This window comes from Poecile atricapillus, chromosome 22 (genome assembly GCF_030490865.1).
Source record: "Poecile atricapillus isolate bPoeAtr1 chromosome 22, bPoeAtr1.hap1, whole genome shotgun sequence".
NCBI lineage: Eukaryota > Metazoa > Chordata > Aves > Passeriformes > Paridae > Poecile > Poecile atricapillus.
Window position 1 is genome coordinate 5290628 of NC_081270.1, and position 20471 is coordinate 5311098.

Sequence of the window (20471 nt, forward strand, 5' to 3'; positions counted from 1 at the left end):
TGCCAGCCCGGGGTCACGCCGAGGTAAGCGTGGGCAGGAAGCCTTGGAGCAGGATTATCCACCTCCCCGGGCTCCTGCCCTCGCCAATTTTCTGGTCAGTAACTCTATGAAAGGAGAGCGTGTCTGGTGCAGCAGGGACAGGCAGGCAGGGGAGGATCGCGAGAGATGAAGCGGGGGAAGAAAGAAGGGCTGGATTCTTTCCAGGATGGAAAACTGTCTGTCCGAGAATTTATCCAAAATCCAAATTGAATATTCCTCTGTCCACCAGTAAGTTACGGTGAGCTGTAACAGTTCCAGTGGCTGTGCAGCATCCTGACAGGCTGGGAAATCATCAGTACCCCCGTTTATTCCTTGGCATTTTCCTCTGTCCAGACAGGAACTTCTGTGTCTGTGGGAGTCATTCTCAGCTTCCATTTGGGACACACTTACTGCTAATTTAGATTTACACTTAGAAAGGAAAGAGGAGGCAGACCAGACTCTGAGCCCCATGTCTACATTTGAAAAATTGTGCTTCCTAATAAAATGGACCATTTCCGAAATCACAGGTCTGGACTCCTCAGGAATGCAGAGCCCTCGAATCCCAGCTGGGGCAGGATGAAGTGATGCCTTTCTTGATGTTTACTGAGCAGAGAATAATAGTCCTGTATCCCAAGGGTTGCATCCCAAGGGAAGTGGAGTGTTGGGGTAGCTGGAGCTCAGGGGCAGCAGCAAACAGCCCCAGGCCCACAGGAGCTCCTCAGCTCAACAGGGAGCAGAAGGGTTTGTTCAGGAGCGTGGATGATCATCACTGATGGCACATTTTGCAGGAGGGCAGAGAACTGAAGAGTTTGTAGAAAATCTCAGGAGGCAGAGGAGAATAAGAACCTAGACAAATCAGAAAACTGCTGTATTGTCTATGCAGAAGGACTAACCCAAACCCTCCCTAAAGATGTTCAGGAGCAACAGAAGCCTCGACTGTGAGACAAATGCAGCAACTCCAGACTTGTCTCGCTGTAAGATCTGATGTCCTGGGAGGCTGGGGGGAAGCCTGTGCCAATTGAGTCTGGCCAGATGTAAGAGAGAAATTGAAAGTCTCATATGATCTCATAGGAGCAGTCAGGCTTGAATTTGGACCAAAAGCACATTGTATTGAGTTCTGAGTTTTATCCATCTGTAAAAAGTAGCAGAAATGACGGCAGGAGCCCTCACTTCCCACCGGGTCAGCAGGGACCTCTCACAAAAGAATGGGCTTTTATTTACTGCCTTTCTCTTAGACAGGCTAAAGCCTTCACCTGAGTGTGGACAGTATCAAAGACACGAAAACTTCTCATGGAAAGAAGTCAGTGCTGAAATTAATGTTGTCAGCAGGATAAGCAGCAAATTCTGTCTTCCCCAGGTGGCTCAGATTTTAACGGGGTCACTTTGCAAGACTTGCCTATAGGATATTAAAGGTCCCAACGATACTGTTGGGGCATAAAAAAATATTATATCCAAGAGTTGCATCACAGACAGATGTTCCTTTGACAGGTCATCCTTTGCTTAACTATTCTTCCATGTATATTTCCTGACATTCAATGCATCAGTGGCAGCTCCTGGGAATAGGAGGCTGTATGGATGTTTGAAACAGATTGAAGTGAAGAGTGAGGGATCTACTTTTTATTTAGCAATAGCAGTGTGAAGCACTGGAATATTAGATATGTGAGGGCAGTTTCCTGCCTTACACTCTCCTTGTCTGACACCTTATTTCTCTTTCTCTCCTCTTCCTGTCCTACCTTCCATCACTCTTCAACAAGTCATTTAATTTGTTAGTGTGTGCATTGACTAATCCAGCCCTGCAAAGAGGATGAAGTTCACCCGGATGCAAAACTCCGTGGGCATCAAACTCTATGTTTGCAGTTGACATCTTGTGGTGGTTTTTTTCCTCCCCTTTCCACAGAGGTTTTTCCTCTCCTTTCCATGTGGGTTGTGAAAGGGAGAGCAAGTGGGCATGTGCATGCAGCCGAACAGTATTTTGTAAATACTTCCTGAGAGCTTGTGAAATTTCTCACATGTTCTTGATTTCCCTTCAAGTCTGCTGTGTACACATGAAAAATATTCCTCGGTCTAGCCCTGGGATCAGAAGTGAGTAAATAGCCATCAGTTTTACAAGCTTTGAGGAGATGCCAAGCCCTGATGGCCAAGGGTGATACACTGAGACTTTGGAAGCCAGGCCAGCACACAAGCTGCAATTTCAGCCATATGCTTTCTTACAGTCTTTAAGTGTGATCACAGCTTTTTCCTTGAAAATTACTTCCCCTGAGATAAGATTTCCCATGAAATGGCTCTGGCATATTTATACACGCTCTGAAGTTTCTGGTTAACCAGATTGGTTAGTGCTCTGGAGAATTTGAGGATATAAATCTTATCAGTCTGGGTATGTTTGTGTTCACAGATGTGCCAATGACATGGAAATGGGATTAATTGTAAATGTAACTCATTTGGGAAATGGTTGGGGATTTGGGTACTTCTGCATTTTAGCCTTGCTCAGGCACACTGAAGAGCTCTTTGACCCTGCCAGAGATTAGTTTTAGTACCAGTTATGAGATAAGCTTAACTAGTCTTTAAAAATAAGCATGTTAAATCTCCCTGCCAGAGATTTGTTGTGGGGTAAGAATACTGCACACATAATTTTTTTTTTTTTTTATGTTTATCTTGCTGTTATTAAGTTAATTGCAGGGATTGAGCTATAAGCAGTGATGCAATTCAGACCTTTTTCTTTCTGTTCTTTCAACTTTCAGAAAACTCAGAGATTCTTTAATCTTTGGAGTTTAAGTGTGCTTATTTTTAACCATTAAAAAATCAATATACTGGTCAGATTGATACAGACTCAATACACAGTAGTGTGAGAGGGAACTATAATCCTGGATCACACTTGCTTGGAAATAGCACCATAATTTTGCATTTTCAATTTCTTCTTTCTCTTTTGGATCTTGCTCTTAGAGTCACAGAGCAGTCAGCTGATTGCAGTAACATGCTCCATTCAGTAATTTATTTTTTGCAGAAAAAATGACAGTGACTCACCATTTATAACATGATGAGTGCTGAGAAGACTTTGTTGAAGAGTAAAAACGATAGATCAATTCATTCATAGATGTCTTGGGTAACAGGTGAAATTATATTCCTTCCAGTAGCCTTAAAAGAAATAGAAAATAAGTTTCTGTGCTCAGGAAAAAATACTATGCTTAAATCTGTTTAGCTGCAGATTAATGTTTGAAGAGCAGTGGTGGAAGCTCCATCTCAAACTTGATGCTTTTGCCTCACTAGAAAGAATTGTGCTGGACAAAGCCCCAGGATGAAACTTAATGAACCTGGTGACTTTTCAAGTTATTTCCATTTCTGACCTCACTGATGCTGTGGAAATGCAGATAGGGTTGGCTGCTTACGTCTCATTGTGAATCAAATCCATGCTCCATTATTTGAATGTTTGTTCCATGAATATTCAGAATTTTCTTTGTACAAAAAGCAGTGGTTAATTTTTGCTGTGTTAAAAGAGAGTGGCAAGTGAAATCCTGCATGTAGGAGCTACAAAATAAATTAATGCTTGAAATTTCTCACTTTAGAAGTTTGTGGTAGGATTTACACTTGTTTGAAATGCACCTGAGACATCAGCCTGCAATCAGCATTGCAAGTAATTACTAGGCTGAAAAAATACATTTTACTGCAGAGCAGATTTTACCTCCAAACATAAAACAAGAAGTAGAGAACACACTAGATATTCAGAAAGATCAGTGGTTTTAGGATAAATTTGTCATTCTGTACATGTGTATAGCAAAGACGGGGAGAGATTTGAAATTACATGATACAGAAAAATTTCCAAACATTCCATACACCAGTCAGGCTTAAGATCTGATTTTTTGTTTTAGCTTGTGCTGCTTGTAAAGAATCTGTAAAGAGAGGATCAGCAGTGGGACACAGGTCCCACTTGATGCTCCCCATGTAAAAGAAACTCATTGCTTGTCTTAAATGAAGCAAAACAACAGCCCTGGCAGTGAAAACACATCAAAGATTCCCATCCAACTGCTGAAGTCAGAAGCATGTTTGAATTATTTTAGATATGAAACAGAAGCAATTCAACTCTAACAAAAGTCTCTTGCTGCAGATCATCCTGTGGGGTCGGACTGAGAAATGCCTGAAGGAGACCACGGAGGAGATCAGGATGATGGGGACAGAGTGCCACTACTTCATCTGTGATGTGGGAAACCGGGAGGAAGTCTATCGGCAAGCCAAGGCCGTGCGGGAAAAGGTCTGGGAGGACACTGGTTGTGAAGGGGCTGAGGGAGCTGGGAAAGCTCAGCCTGGAGAAAAGGAGGCTCAGGAGGGACCTTCTGGCTCTGCACAACTCCCTGCCAGGAGGGGACAGCTGTGGGGGTCAGGCTCTGCTCCCAGGGAACAGGGACAGGAGGGGAGGGAGCAGCTCAAGTTGCACCAGGAGAGGTTTAGATTGGATATTAGTGAAAACATTTTCATGGAAAGGGTTGTAAAGCATCAGAACAGGCTGCCCAGGGCAGTAGTGGAGGAGCATCCCTGGAAGTGTTCAAAAACCATGTGGATGTGGCTCCTGGGGACATGGATCAGTGCTGGGCACAGTGGTGGAGCAGGGTTGATGGTTAGACTTGATGATCCCAAAGGTCTTTTCCAACCTTAACAATTCTGTGATTCAGTAATTGATGAGAAAAAAATACATTGTGAAAAAAGGGTGACCATGCAGATAAGATTGTACAAAGTCCAGCTACCTGTGTGAGGTGATCCAGAGGATTGCAAGGCCCATAGGCAAGAATGTCAAAAGCTATAAAAATAATGATGTATTTGGGCAATAATGATTATTCAGCTCTAATGGAAACGGCTGATTTGTGAGGAGAGATATCACTTGTCACAAATAATTTGGATTTTTTATTTGCAGGTGGGTGACATCACCATCCTGGTGAACAATGCTGCTGTGGTCCATGGGAAGAGCCTGATGGACAGTGATGATGATGCACTGCTCAAATCCCAGCACATAAACACCCTGGGACAGTTCTGGGTGAGATAATCTCTTGTGCCCCATGTAGTCAGAGCTGGGAAGGAGAGTGATGGATTACAGCCAATCCCTTCCTAAGGGATGCTTGGTAAAACCAGTCTGTCTTGAAAACAAGAGAGAAAGAACAATGTGAGGGGCAAAGGCCAGAGGAAAGACATCAAAAATAATTTTTTTCAGTAGCATTCAGTAATTGATGCTCTTTATTCCAATTCTGTGATTTTCAGTAAAACATTTGATGTCTTTGTCAGAGCCTGAGCTCACAGAGGAGTTTCCTGTATGGTGATGGGAAGGGAACATCAGAGGAGTGTGGGACTACAGGGAAGGGAGCTGTGAAACTCAGTCCATTTTGAATCAGACAATAGAAATGAAAAAGAGCTTCTTGTGATTTCATCACTTAGTTGAAGACTTTATCCCATAAAAGTTCTCAAGCATAGAAGGCACTCTGTTCATGGCCTTCATCTGGGGTACTGCTTATATATGTGCTAGGAAGGACTTTTGTTGTGTTTCTACACAAACTTTGCGCACTTAGAATCTCAGAAAATGGCAAAGCAACAAAGTTCTTCCTCTGCCACTCCATTCCTGACATAATGAACAGGACACTTGGGCTTGTTGTGTCTGTGTCACCTTATTTTTTTCAGTCAGTGCTGGTTTTGTTGTATCACTGCTGAGTGATTTTTTTCTTTTTTTTTCCTTCTTTTAACTCTCTTATTCTTCAGACCACGAAAGCATTCCTGCCAAGGATGCTGGAGCTGCAGAATGGGCACATTGTTTGCCTGAACTCTGTCCTGGCCTTGTCAGCCATCCCTGGTGCCATTGACTATTGCACCTCCAAAGCCTCATCCTTTGCTTTCATGGAGAGCCTGACCCTGGGGCTGCTGGACTGTCCTGGAGTGAATGCCACCACAGTCCTGCCCTTCCACACCAGCACAGAGATGTTCCAGGGCATGAGAATCAGGTCAGTCCAGGGGAACTAGAATAAAGCATCTCATTTTAAATGAATCATCAGAATACACTCCTAATTAATGCTTCATTTAGTTAAGAGAATTTGATGTCTCATTTGGCTGCCTGGGAACAGAGGGTCACTTTAGGCCACCTGGGACTCATCAGACTGGTTCCCTCAGTGTGCTGGGATATTCCTGCAGCCTGTGCTGGGGGAGACATTGAGACTGTTTTTCCCTGCATCAGTTCAAGCCATACCAGAGAGGGAGGGGAAGCAATCTGCAATCGAGGTCATGCAAAAGGACCAGTCTACAAATTACTTGAGAATTAACAGTACAAGTTCCTTCTTTATTCATTGGAATACTTAATCCTTTCCCACTGAAAGGACTGACAGCCACTTACTGAAGTGAGACTATCAGTACCTCCTTTTTACCTCTGCCCACGAGAGCAAGTAATGGCTGTCCAAATTAATCTTTTACAATGGATTAAATTATGTAATTAAAAACCTGTTAATACAGACTGTGCTCTCTTAGTCAAGAAAATCTGCACTGTCAAGGTATTGCAGGAGCTGGGAAAAGCCTTATGTTTGGCAGTGGAGGAAAATATTTGTCTTTCACCTGTCAACGATTTGAATCAAGCAAAGAGGAACAGAGAGTAAAAGGAAAAATACCATCGTTGAAAAGACAGCATTTGGTATTGGTTTGCATTCAAATTAAGAAAAGCCCTGAATCAGGGCTCTGATTACTCTCTGCCACTTCTCCCTGAGGGCACCAACATGTACATTCTTAACTGTTTAGCTAACCCAGTAGTGCTGGTTGGAACTGGGCTTTCTGCTTTTGGGCTTTTTGGCTGGAACTGGAATTTTCTGCCTCTTAGAGATACAGCATGTTTGAAGGCCAGTACCCAGCAATAACTCAGAGTAACAGGACTTGGACAGTGACACCTTAAAGGAGGAGCTTGGTTCATATGTAATTGTTTAATTTTTTATTTTCTTCATTCAGGTTCCCTAGTCTTTTTCCTCCTCTCAAGCCAGAGACAGTGGCAAGGAGGACAGTAGAAGCTGTTCAGATGAATCAAGCCTTCCTTCTCCTTCCATGGACAATGCATGTTCTTGTTATCCTAAAAAGGTGAGTATTTCCTTTGCCCAGCAATAGCCTGACCACATAGGGAAGGTTTGCTCTGTTTCTTTTCCCGGAGGCAAAGCTCAGGCTGACCAGAACTGCTCTTTCATCTCTTCCCTTGAAAGACAGGCGTGGAAGCAAAATGGAGACACTTTCTGAGATTCCCTTTGGAGATGTTTTCTCTTTGTATATCCCCTTAATAAACCAGTTTCGTTCCCAAAATTTACATTCGTGAGGTGTAAACTGGATTTTTGTCTAGGGAATTTCATAATAATTAACTTACACTGGTAGTTGATTGGGATTTATTAAGTCACTTATTGGACTCCAGGCTTTTTATTGTACAAGATTTCTGAACCCTGAGGCCTGGACGTCTCACCTGCATTTGCCTATGTTACATCAGTGAAACTATTCAATCAATATTTTTGTATGTGATCAGGACCAAAATTTTAATGTCTCTAAGGAAAAAAAAAGCATAACTTCATATCCTGGAACAGCCACAGGGAAAGGACATTCACGTTGTGTTTCCATGACAGTTTGCACTAAATCCTTTGGAAAAGCTGCTGCAGTCAGGAACTGAAACAAGGCAATGAGACTTCTGTGGAAAATCATTTCAGTATTGCATTTCAAACAAGAAAAAATAATTCACAGTAAATGCTTTGCTCTGAATGTAAAATCTGGGGTAAAAGTTCCCAGATATTCTGTCAACCAGAAAAAGTCTGTTCCATTGTGTTGTAAGAATTAATAGGTTATTTTCCATTACAGTAGCTGTCAGGAAATCAGGTTTCTATCCATACCTCACATGCCTTGCACAACCAGATGCAGGTTAACCAGAAAATTCCAGTTAAATTTGTGTATATCAGAGTATTGTATTTAGAAGGAATAAAACATAATGGTATCTTCCAAGTTACAGCTTGTACAGACTTCTTTGGGCAAATATTTCTGTAGAGAAAGAGTGACTGGATGGAACTTTCTCCCTGTAGGCCTCCTCCAGCAGGAAACTGATGCCAGTTTTGTCTGTGTCTCTGACTAGCTGATTTTTGAGCATTTGTATATTTGTGTACATAAATGCATATTTACATCTCTCTCATTAGAACAGATTGAGGGCTTTGTCTCATCTGCTCATTTTCTTTCTGCTTCTACACCAGCATTCTCCCCCAGGCAGCACTTGAAGAAATCCACAAGTTTTCTGGGAGCTACACCTGCATGAACACTTTTAAAGGACGAACATAGACCTGATGGCACAAGGACTGTTCTGCAGTGAACTCAGCACAAGCATGAAAATCCTACAGGACTGTGAATCAGCAAGTCTTGGCTTTCAGCCTGTTCATGTGACTTGTGCTGCTCTGAGGCAACACATTTCTTGCAGGTCATATCCATAGTAACATGACCTTTGCACAGGATTGAGTGAGTGGACTATGGACCCTTGGAAAGAAAAACAGAAAGTGTGAAATGTTTCTATGATGTTTAATTCTTTAGAGTTCAACTGTTAAATCTACTCATAGTTTTAAGATGTGATTTTTGTTTCTTAAGTGTCTGTGGGCTGTCTCAGTGGAGAGGCAGCACATCCCATCCCAAACACACTTTGTGCCCTCTCTCCAGAGGAACTGCCACTGGTTTCATTTCAGCTTTTTGAATGAGGAACTTCAAAATTACTTTAAAGAACTAAAAGATATGGACATTTAATGGATGCTTCCTTCTCTTTCTTCACTTTCCATCCCATGATGAAGCTGTTCCCAGCACACACTGGGGAAGGAGCAAACCATGAAGCAATGTTTTCTTTGCTAAAGGCTACCCAGGACTTCTCTTTCTGGGCCCAAAAAAGCTGCTCTACTTCCCTTGTGGAGGCTGGACAGGAAGGCTCAGGCAGCAGAGCTGAGAGTTTAAATAGTGGAAGATTCTTTCTGTCACTGAACTCATGTGTGAAATAGTCGTTCTGATTTTTTTTGTGTTCATTTATGATAAAATATAAATAGATTTTTAGCTTTAATCCCAGATTGCCACACATGTAGGCAGCAGCACATTGGGGATGAACTAAATCTAGAACTAAAACTAGAGCCTGCTTGTACAAACACACATTCACTGACATAATCCATGCAGAGGAAAATCCATTGTATCAATCTGCACAGTGAAGTGGAATAACGCTCTAAAGGACAGTACTCTCGTGCTCATGAGGTGTGAAACCTAGGAGCACATTTAGCAAAGACCTGATGAAATGCATTTTGAATTCATCTGGCAATAAACCCATTGTGCTTTAGGGACATTGAATCAGGCACTGATCAGCCAAAAGTGGTAAATACACTTGGACTGAGGTGCCAGAAGCAGCTAGACATTATTTATTTTTGTAATGATATATTCTCTTTGACAGCCTAGGAAGGGCAACACTGCATTTCTGTGCAAAATGCAGTGAGCAGCACATTGGAGCACTACTAACAGAGGAATTAATATAATTGCAATACAGGAAGTAGCAAGTCTAACTGGAGACACCTGAATGAAGTGCCTCAAGGATGGATGTGTGATTAAAGGAGCGAATTTAGGGCTCCTGACTTGAATTTCAAGCTTTTCCATAGATGTCCTGTGTGGCTTGGAGCAAAATGCATCATCTGAAAGAGCACCCTGACCTGCAAAGCAGATTTTTTTAGTGTTTCCCTACCTCAGAATTGCAAGTCTGACTACCTAAATGTCTGTCAAAAGCTCAGCAAATTCAAATGCAACGTGTTATAGAAAGGAAAAGCAGTATTTGTTAATAGACCAAGAGGTTCTATACAAAAATTCAGATGAGGAAAAAAACCCATATGCCAAAATATATCATCTCCTAGAAGACATCTGAGGTACAGCAGAAAAGCTGTGAGCTGTGTTTAAAATACTCCTTTGGTCCTGCCATGTAGAATGGAGACCTGCTGTGAGGTACAAAGGTGTGAATGTTAAAATCAGGTCTGACCTTACTGCAGACCACTGGATTTCTCCCTTCTGGAGCTCTCCAAGAGGAAGATGCTGCCAGAAGTGCCACTGTTGAAGTCCCTCTGCCTGGGTGAGTGTTTGGAGGGGCTCTCCTGCCTGAGTCAGTTCAGATCTATAACCTGCAGCACTGTGACACCTCTGAACATATTTCTTAAATTGCAGTTTTCCTTGGAATTCCTGGATGTCTGAGGCTCTCTGGAGAGGATGGAAAAAACCTTCAATCTCTGTGATTTTGAGGCCTACTCTAATAGATGCTTCCAGCTTTATTTTTTGTCACTTTTTTTGAGAAGCCCATCTCACTGAAAAGTCAAGTGCCACGTGGGCAGAGCCCTTCCAGGAATATTCAGTGCCTGGAATCCTGAAGGTAGCAGGTTTATCAGGAGAGGTTTGGGAGAGGAAGGTATGGTGATGCCCACTTCCCCTTGTACCCTCTGATCCATTCCAGTTCTCATTTACCCCAGCTGCAGGAGTAAAAACAACCATGGTGAAAGAGCAGTGTCCCCTTGCAGTTAAACCTTTGTGCTGAGATTCTGTTTATTGGTAACTTCCTAATGCAAAAGTGAGGTAAAAACACAGACTGGAATCCCCGTTCATCCCCAAATCCTGTCCTTTAAATAGATCTGCTCTTTCCCTGCACCACTCAAAAGATGTTCCCTTATCTCCAGAGTTGCCTTACACACGAAGTGCTGTTGATTTCTTTCTGATGAATATAAACAAGTCAGAACATAGCTGAGACTCATCATCTCTCTCCTCTCGTACACACACAGAGCTCCCTCTCTCTTCCCCCAGGGTCCTGCAGCGGACAGAGGGTCAAATAGCAGTCACAGTGGGGGAGAGGGTTGCAGCAAACAGAAAATAATGAGGAAAACATTGACTTTGCTGTTCAGATAGCCAGGGAGAGTTGGGTAAGAGAGTTCCTTCTCTGGTGAGTGTTGCGAGACAGGACGGTCTCCATCCAGCAAGCGACTGCAAACGTGGATGGAGACACTGAAGACTTTTTTATTTTAATAGAAAGGCTCCTCTGGAATGCCTGCTGAGGTCTGCTGGGACCTTCCCACAGAAGGGGAGTGTTGGGTAATCTTGAAGCACTGCAAATGTGGACAAGCTTTGTTGAAGCCTAAGGCCTTCTCCGAGGAATTTCCGCCCTTTGACTTATTTTAATTTTGATTTTCCCCGCTCTCTCTCCTGCCTCCTGCTCTCCACTGCACAGTTTTTTTCCCTTCTGTTTTCCTATGTCATCACTGCAGTTTTCTGTGCCACCATCTTGAAGCCAGATGTCACAGGAGAGCCTGGAGTAAATCGAGATCGGGGTATCCATTTCTATATGCTGGAGGAATCCAGGTGAAGCTGCAGGAGCAGATCACAGCAGTTTCATGGGAAATTAGTTTTACTTGCTCCGAATTCTGAAGAAGTAAAAAGAGTCCTCGCTATTGCTCTTATACAGGAGATTGCTGCTGGTTTAAAGTTTGAATGATAGAGAAACATGGGCTGATTTGGGACATGCTCCCCTGACAAAAAAAGGCCAAATTTAAATAGGAGGATTTTTCTGTTCAAGGTGGCTTCAAGGGCCGCTGTTTTTACAAAGTGATTTTCAGAATTAGCAAGGCAGGGCAGGGAGAGGAAGAATCCCTCATGTCTGATACTTCATTTTGTGGTTTTTGATGAGGAAAAAAAGCACCCTCATGGTGAAAATGAAAAAGGTTGTTCCAGCCACGTCCCTGCCAATGGCGTGATTTAAGCAGCATGACAAAAAAGAGCAGGCCCTGAAGGTGGGAGCTGTACCCTCCCCACTCACCCATTGTTCTGTTGAGGTTAAAAAGCAATAGAGTCTGTCCCTCAAGTTCTTCTAGAACTGCACAGAAAGTGCCTGGGTAAGTGATTCTGATGTTTGCAAAGAGAAACTTGTTGTACTTTTATGTAATGTGTTAATTAGTGTGGGTGGGTATGATCAGATCTTGTCTTGCAAGCCTTTCCGACAACTCCCTGAACACTCCCACCTTCAGATATTAACAGATAGCACTTGCCAAAGCTCCTAAAAACCCAGTAACAGACTTAATGCAGGCAGAGCATAAGTGGGTGCGTGTATTTCAAAGAGAACACATCTGCTTGTAGCAGACATTAATGTGGCCTAGTGCCTTCCTCGAGCTGAAGTGCAACTGTTGAGAAAAGAATACAGGGTGATCCTTGGATCATTCCTTTTGATTTTGTTTCTTCACGTGGCTTTAATAAATTTATTTTAGGTGACAGCCACTTTGACAGCACTGGTTCCAAGGTTGGGGTAAAGCAAGATTATGTCAAATGCAGTATTTTGCATTTTTACCAACCAGCAGCCCTGAGAATGAAAATATTCGGCACTGTTTGCAGCTCTCACCTCCCCGGCACTAAGATCCTGGTATGTTTGGAGTCTGAGCAAACCTGTCAGTCACCAGCAGCAGTTGCATTCTCTAGGGAACAGAATCCTCTTTGACCTAATGCTTTTCTGAAGGAGATGTTGAGTAGTGGCAGCCACAGATTCAGGGACTTAGAGAAAGACGAGAGGAAAAACAGAACTTCAGCTGCTCCCTGCAGCTCTCTCTCTTCTATCCCGTGTTTCCTGTGGGAAGATGGTGATTCAGATATTTCTTGCCACCTTTACCACCCCTGTTCTACTGAGGTCACCTCAGCACCTTCCTTCAGTACCTTCAGGAAGCTGAAGCTTCAGCACAAACACCCCAAGGAGTTGGATCAGCAGGTAAGGAGTGGGAGAGCAGACAGGGACAGGTGGAACACAGGGGGCACACCTGATTGTGAGTCCCTGCCCCATCCTTGCTTTCAACATCACCCCCTCTTTTGTTCCTGTAACAGATCCTGCCCAGAAACACACGCTGACCTGCCTGGCCTGCACTAAAGGCACAAACCTCTCAATTTGGATCTTCACACCTTCCCAACAAGTCCAAGCTTACTAGTTCTTCATGCTCACCTCTGCATTGTGACACTAGCACAGAAAAAAAATTCAGGCAAATCTGTGATGATTTTTTTTAATGCATCGTATAATGATATTTTTCTGCGTAAAACTAGAACAATTCCTCCTTAAGTGAGGGAAGAAGGCACTGTAATTAGAGTTGGAGAGTGACTGAAAAGTATATGAGAATACAAAATAGAAGATAAGATGCAATCTTAGGGGGAGTGTGATGGCCCTAAACAGACAGAGGCAAGATGCCACCTTTCCATCCCTGAAGTTATATAATAACAGAGGCGTGTGATTTCCAGCCAAACACAAAGTCTATAAAAGAAGCCTGTTGTTGCTCCTGCTCATTCCAGTGGGTCACCATGCCCTAAAAAGCAGTCAATTTTGTAGCTTGCTGGCTTGGAAACTCTAAATATGCTGGTAACTGATGGCTGACTCTTGGTTTTATTTTGAGGGAGGGAAAGCAGCCCAAACATGTAAAAGCAAGGGTCAGTTTGACTCCCTACTCACTTTTTCCAGCTGCAAGAGCCATCCATCATGTGTAGGTATTACAAGGACATACTTCTCTGGCTTGTGTCAGTAATCATCCTGACCTGGTGCTACTAGGTAGATGTGGTTCCATTTCCTATTTTTTTCTTGAGCAAAAGCATTTTTTAAATAGATTTTTTCTTTATGTGAGTTAGTTGCCTCTGTATTGTACAGGCTGTTCACAGCCAGGCATCCTAGACATGAAGTTTCCCTATCAGTGTTAATCAAACGATAATGAAAGGAATACAGAAGTTCCTGTTGGATATCTTCCTTCCCCAAGCCCTGTGGAACTAAGGACAGGAACACTGTTGGAAGAGCAATGCCTTAAATCAATCCATCTCAGAAGCCTGCTGGCTTGTCTGTCTGACTTCCAAAAATTGTCTTCCTTCCTGTCCCTGGGGCATTTGGCACTGAGTTTGGTTTCCTGAGCAGGTCACTGTCACAGTGCACTTGTACAGTAAAGGCTGCACATACAAACTCTGAACAGATTTAAACTTCTGGTCCCACAGGACACTCCTGAGAAATCCAGATTACAGGAGGAGGTGTCATCAGGTAACCAGTACAAACCCAAGCACTGGGGGAGGGCTCTGCTCACACCTCCCACCTCCTGCCTCAGATCTGAGCCCTGACTGGACCCTTGGACCACCACGTGCAAACCCTGGCAGCAGCAGTCCATGAACCTTCCTTAATTCTTCTTAATTCCTGAATTTTTTAGCATCAGAGACACTTTGGGGTGTGGCCAGCAGCTGCCCTTGGGCATTGCTGTTGATGTGATCAGTGTTCCCAGAGCCTGGCACATGGCAGCAGTAACTTCAGCCTAAGATAAGGAGGCAATTCCTTGCTGTCTTTTCCAGGAAAGTCAACTCTTAGTGCTTTATGCAGAGAGGACTGAAGTAAGTGCAGGGTGACAGGGTTCCTGGGGTGTTTTGGCAACGTGAGTACTGCTGTTGTACAGAATAAGAAAAAAGGACTCATGTCAGAGGAATGTTAACAGAAGATAGAAATGGCAATAATGGAAAACAAGTGATATCCAAACACATAATTCCTGTTCCCAGAACCTGCTGGGAGCACTGATTCCCTGCAGACATGGCACAGGGAAGTCAGTTCACTCCACAGTCTTACACCTCCTTCAAGTCTGCCTACTACAAGTAGCAGCAGAGGTGACAAGCTCATGATCTCTGCTCTCTCAACTGTTAAATGTAGCAAAACAGGTGCTAAAAAAAATAAAATCCATCCATCAGAGAACAAAGCAATTCTTTGGGTCAGTGTCAGCCTTAGAGAATGGAGGAGGCTCTCAGGTACCAGAGAAAGGAGCCACAGCAGTTCCCACCTGATTCCAGGAGGTCTTGGGCCTCATCTCCCCTTGTTAATGGTAATTAATGTGGAGGATTAATAAATTGTCTCAATTCAGCCATGGGATTAAACAGAATCACAGACCAGCGTGGCTCTCTTCTTCCCAGCAATAAAATCCCTTGTGTTCTTTCCTGAACTCCCATCAGAGCTGCAAATTCATGGAGAACACTTGTGGAGCCAAGCAATATTTTACTCCTGTTCCAAGGACTGTGCAAAAGACAGTGGAGAGAGACATGAGCAAGCACTATCACCTGTGCTTTGGTGGCTGAATAGTCTGTAACTTTCAACATTCTGATATTTTTGATTATTCAGTAGAAGCAATCTGACATGTTTCTCGACTGTCTGCTATAGCCAAAAAACTTTCTTCAACCACCTCAACTATTACAATATTTTTGAACCCTAAAACCACATTCAGTTTCTCTGTTGTCCTTTTGTTTTAGCAGAGGTTTAATAAGCACGTGAATCAAATGATCAAATGTAGCCTTGAATTTCTTTAGAAGTGATCTGATGCTGATGTAGAAAGATAATTTAATATTAAAATAATTTAATATTAATTTAATATTAAAAAAAATTTAAACCCAGTGTTGATGTTGTGTAGCAAAAGTTTTTACATATGTTAAAAAGTATGTAAGTCATTTACAAACAACTCAGTTTAACTGTGCAATAGAATGCTCTGTTTCCATCATCCCAGGGAAACAGCATTGAGCTCCTGACCTCATTCTGTTTTACACATGCAGAGTCTTCATTCCAGTTTTAAAAATAAATTACAGGATTGTAAGTTTTCTTATGTAAAAACTACTGCTTGGCTTTGAATTCAGGCAAGTACACACAGATCTCACCCCACATCAATTATGAAAATAATGTTAATTCTCTCAAATTCTGAAGCCCAGGATTTAAGAGCAGTTACACTTTCTGGCTGGAGATGTCACATTTCCCGTGATGCAACGTAGGAGGTAGAGTTACAATCTTCAATATTTCCCTTTAAAAACCTCTTCCCATTGCCTGAGCTGCCAGTGGCTGCTAAAGGCACCGAGCAGAGGAAGTTCTTTTCCATCTTTCCCCTGACCCGAGTTCATCTGAGAAGAGCTGCTTTTGAATGAGCCACAGGAGCCATGCTGAGTTTATTTTCACTGGGTTTATATTAGGTCTGATTTCTGCTGATCCCTTCATTTTTCATCATTTCATCTGTCTCTTCCAGTTGTTCCCGTTGGAGAGGGCTGTGTTTGGAGAGTTCCTGAGCCAGAACGCTGTGCCTGCAGATTGTTCATCGCCCTCCCCTCAGGCAGTCCCTCACCTGTGCCTTTTGCACACCTTCTGAGACATTAACTCTGCAAACTGCCCTAAATATCTTCAGATTTGTTCCTTTGAAGCATGAAGTGTAGCTAAACCCCAGAGAACTGTTACTTCTGTTCATAACTGCACATTCTGTTTAACACCTACACGATCCGAATTTGAACTGGGAAGGACTGGGAGGGAGTGGGTGGCCAGAACCTCACTTTATGGTTAGAGGGGGAATCATAAGGTAAAAGTCATCTGTTGAAAAATAGAAACACGGTGCAAGCCCCAATACCCAGCACTGCTCTTTGATTTCTTCTGATAATTTACCATACACAAACAGTAAAATAGATTAATTTCATGTTACTTCAGGGTCCTTTTGCAGTCTAAGGTACACATCCTTTAAAGCTGGGTGAGCAACTTGATTCCAGTGATCTTTATTACAGGCAGCAGCACTGCTTTACCTGGGCAATTCCTGCATAAAAATCAGCCTGTTTTCTTTCAATGGATCAATTTTACATAAAATTTTTTCAGATTTTCATTTATCAAATATTTTATGCACACGATGGTTCTCGGCCAGCGATTTCCTTGTGAGCTCTTCCCGCTTTGAGCGCTTGCCATTCATTAATGTTCGGTTTTTCCTGTGGAACTGGCCATCCCAATCACATGGTGGCTTTGCTTTCTCCTGGCTGGATGCCTTCCAATCCCACAGAAAGCTTTCTAGGGGCTCCAGGATGTCTGGTGATGACTGTGAGATGGCTTCTGGCAGCAGTGTTAATGCAAACGCATATTTGAGCGTGTTCTCATGACATATTTCCAATCCTGTGATCAAAAAACGTGCCTATGGACATTTTCAAGGGAAAAAAAAACCAATTTGGGATACTGTCAAAAGTGCATTTGCCTTTACTTACAGCAGAAATTTTTCAGAGTTTGGTTTTGTTTCTTTCACTGGATTCACCTCTCAACCTCAGATCATCAGGGGGAAAATCGTGACACTGGAAATGCTGCGAAGAGTTCATTAAAATATGAGTGACCTCCCGACATCAGGGCATATTTCCATGAGGGGAATGGCATGATGGTGTTTTGGGATTTGTGTTGCTGCATACTCACCCTTGGTTCATTTAAGAAAATAAAGTGGACTTAGAGCTGTGCTGCAGGTGAGGTTTGGGAAGTGAGGAAATGCAGGGAAAGCGCTGCACATTGCTTGACTCTCACCTGGGCCAGCTTGGCCCTGCCAGAGCACTTCCATTTGTTACAGACACAGGAAGGGACACAGAAAATGCTACAGTCTCACCTGGTGGCACACAATGAGATAATTTATGATTGTACTGCTGGTACAGCCCAGGGGCTGCCAGAGTCCAGGTCAGAAATCCCAACAAAATACGGTATTTGTTCATGATCTGTTGCTTAATTATTTCACTCTGTATAGACAAACCCCAGTGGCAAATCTCTAATCGGATTTTCACACTTGCCCTTGAGTTCTTGGATTAGATTGCTGCTTCCTCTTAATGCCATAATTACAACATTTCCATGCCTTAAACCAAAACAAGGCTTGGAAACCAAAATCCTGTGGCTGCTGCAGCCCAGGGATGTTCTGGGGGAAGGGGGAAGGTATCTGCCGTGCTGAATTGGCCTAGAAATCACACAGAGGCTCTGAGGGTTTAATCACAGAGATATTTGCTCAGTGGCACTCACGATGGGATTTTTTCATGGAACTTGGAGCAAACGTAGCCTTTGTTTGCATTTTTCCACAGGATTTATTTACTGTTCATTTGTGCTGCACATGCTGTGAGAAATTAAGCCATTATGTCCATATTTTTTTTCCTTTCTCCTGCTTTCATTCCTTCCCCCCCACCCCACACCCCTTCAAAATCCTTACAATTCCTTTCACTGCTTGGTGTTAACAGGACAAAAGAAATAAATACTTGAAAGAAGATACAAGCTGTGTTTCTGTTTGACTTTGGAGCTGCTGTGGTAACCGAATACCAGTCTGCAAGGTCAGAAAAAGAAAGGAAGAAATAAGAAAACTGCCCAAAAGCTCAGACCATGGGGCTCATTGGCTTTTGCCCAGCAATTTCCAGCCACATGCCCCGAGAGCTGAGCAGTCACTCTGTAAATCTCTGAGTGTTTCATATAGTTTCCTTGTCATGTGGCCATTAAGTTTTATAACCTTTATATTTCAAGGGAAACAATGAACGTGAATTCCTTCGAAACGCCCTAATAGATCCCACATGTGAGCGATCTTTCATATTTTGGTTGCTCTGTAGGTGCTGCACCCCGTGCCTGGGGATGGTTGGTGTTGGCTCTGGGCCTCGGAGCCGCTCGGTGCTGTCCCCACGCCGGTGCTGAGGTCACTGTCCAGCCACAGCGGCCGCTGGCCCAGCCCAGGAACCCCGAGAGCACCGAAACCACCGGGGCTTGACTGCGAAACAAAGACAGACAGACAAGAAAGGCAAGAAAGAAAAAAATTACAGATAAGAAAGACAAGAAAGAAAGACAAGAAAGACAAGAAAGAAAGACAAGAAGGACAAGAAAGAAAGATAAGAAAAAAAAGACAAGAAAGAAAGAAAGAGAAGAAAGAGAAGAAAGAGAGAAAGAAAGAGAGAAAGAAAGAGAGAGAGAAAGAGAGAGAGAAAGAGAGAGAGAAAGAGAGAGAGAAAGAGAGAAAGAAAGAGAGAAAGAGAGAAAGAGAGAAAGAGAGAGAGAGAGAAAGAGAGAGAGAGAGAGAGAGAGAGAGAGAGAGAGAGAGAAGAGAGAAAGAGAGAAAGAGAGAAAGAGAGAAAGAGAGAGAGAGAGAGAAAGAAAGAAAAAGAAAGAAAAGAAAGAAAGAAAGAAAGAAAGAAAGAAAGAAAGAAAGAAAGAAAGAAAGAAAGAAAGAAAGAAAGAAAGAAAGAAAGAAAGAAAGAAAGAAAGAAAGAAAGAAAGAGAAAGAAAGAAAGAAAGAAAGAAAGAAAGAAAGAAAGAAAGAAAGAAAGAAAGAAAGAAAGAAAGAAGAAAGAAAGAAAGAAAGAAAGAAAGAAAGAAAGAAAAGAAAGAAAGAAAGAAAGAAAGAAAGAAAGAAAGAAAGAAAGAAAGAAAGAAAGAAAGAAAGAAAGAAAGAAAGAAAGAAAGAAGGAGGAAAACAAAAGGGAAAGGAAGGGGAAAGGGGAAAGAAGGGAAGGGAAGGGAAGGGAAGGGAAGGGAAGGGAAGGGAAGGGAAGGGAAGGGAAGGGAAGGGAAGGGAAGGGAAGGGAAGGGAAGGGAAGGGAAGGGAAGGAGGGAAGGGAAGGGAAGGGAAGGGAAGGGAAGGGAAGGAAGGAAGGGAAGGGAAGGGAAGGGAAGGGAAGGGAAGGGAAGGAAGGGAAGGGAAGGGAAGGGAAGGGAAGGGAAGGGAAGGGAAGGGAGCAGCCCCTGGAATTGTGTCCCGAGTGCCTGGAGGGGAGCGTTGTGTCTGTGAGGGTCTGTTCGCAGCCCTGGGGGGCAAAAATCCTCCTCAGGAGCCAGCAAGAGCTGAAGAATCTGCCTGAGAGGCTGCAATGTGAATTTCCAATTGCTGCCCTCTTCCATTTTTGTGATGTGGGATGGAGGTGTTGGGGTTTCCATGTTTATTGTGTTTTTTTCCTTGGTTTTGTTTGGGTTTTTTCCCCAGAAACAGAAGCCTCTAAGTTGGATACATGGAGAAGAGGACACAGATTTCCTTTGAAGCCTGACCTGTTAATTGCCCTCCTGTATTTTTAAAATGAAAATTGTCTCTCCCAAGGTTTTCACAAGCTCTTTTCTCTTATAAACAAACTCTGGGGTTTTGGGCTGAATTATTAAAATGGCTGCATCAACTATGTGCAGTCTTTTTTTAAAATTAGGTGATTCTTAAGCTGCACCTGTAAACAATTTGAATTCATTGCATTCAGCTTGCCTTTAATTATGCAGGTATGGCATCTTTTGAAGTATTTTTGCTTTTCTGTGTGGTGGCTGGAAGGAGCAAACGAGGATCTGTAGCACTGAGCTCTGTGATTGATTCTCTCTCACCTGTTGTAACAATCCTGCTCCTTTTCACCCACCCAGGTTTTGAAGAGGCGTTAAAATCCATAACAGAGCTTGCACAAAGCATTCCTTGTATGGAAATTATATGTTGTTAGTTATTTTATAGATTAATTATAATTAATGGTGAGTGGTGAGTACCTGTGCTGGTTCTGTTGTTGAGGAATGCAGGTGCCACGTGGGCTGAGAGGTTTTTGTGTATCCTCAGTTTCCTTCTGGAGCAGTTTCATGTCTTCCTGACAACCTCTCGGCTCTTCTCAGCAACTTTCATGCCTCGGAAACTTGGAGAATTAGGTGG

The 20471-nt window shown here is 43.0% G+C and overlaps 1 protein-coding gene across 7 annotated transcripts in view; it reads left to right on the forward strand.

Moving 5' to 3' along the window:
• DHRS3 (dehydrogenase/reductase 3) overlaps positions 1 to 18681 on the forward strand; it is a 36178-nt gene extending 17497 nt beyond the window's left edge. For 2 of the 7 annotated variants that reach the window (XM_058854982.1, XM_058854983.1), the window contains exons 3-7: positions 4118 to 4261; positions 4919 to 5038; positions 5752 to 5990; positions 6976 to 7101; positions 8241 to 18681. In XM_058854982.1, the coding sequence (XP_058710965.1) occupies positions 4118 to 4261; positions 4919 to 5038; positions 5752 to 5990; positions 6976 to 7101; positions 8241 to 8325 (714 nt within the window). In that variant the 3' untranslated portion in view covers positions 8326 to 18681. The remainder of the gene's footprint in view (positions 1 to 4117; positions 4262 to 4918; positions 5039 to 5751; positions 5991 to 6975; positions 7102 to 8240) is intronic. The other 5 variants (XR_009279338.1, XR_009279339.1, XR_009279341.1 and 2 more) reach the window with 5 other exon arrangements.
• Positions 18682 to 20471: the final 1790 nt, after the last annotated feature.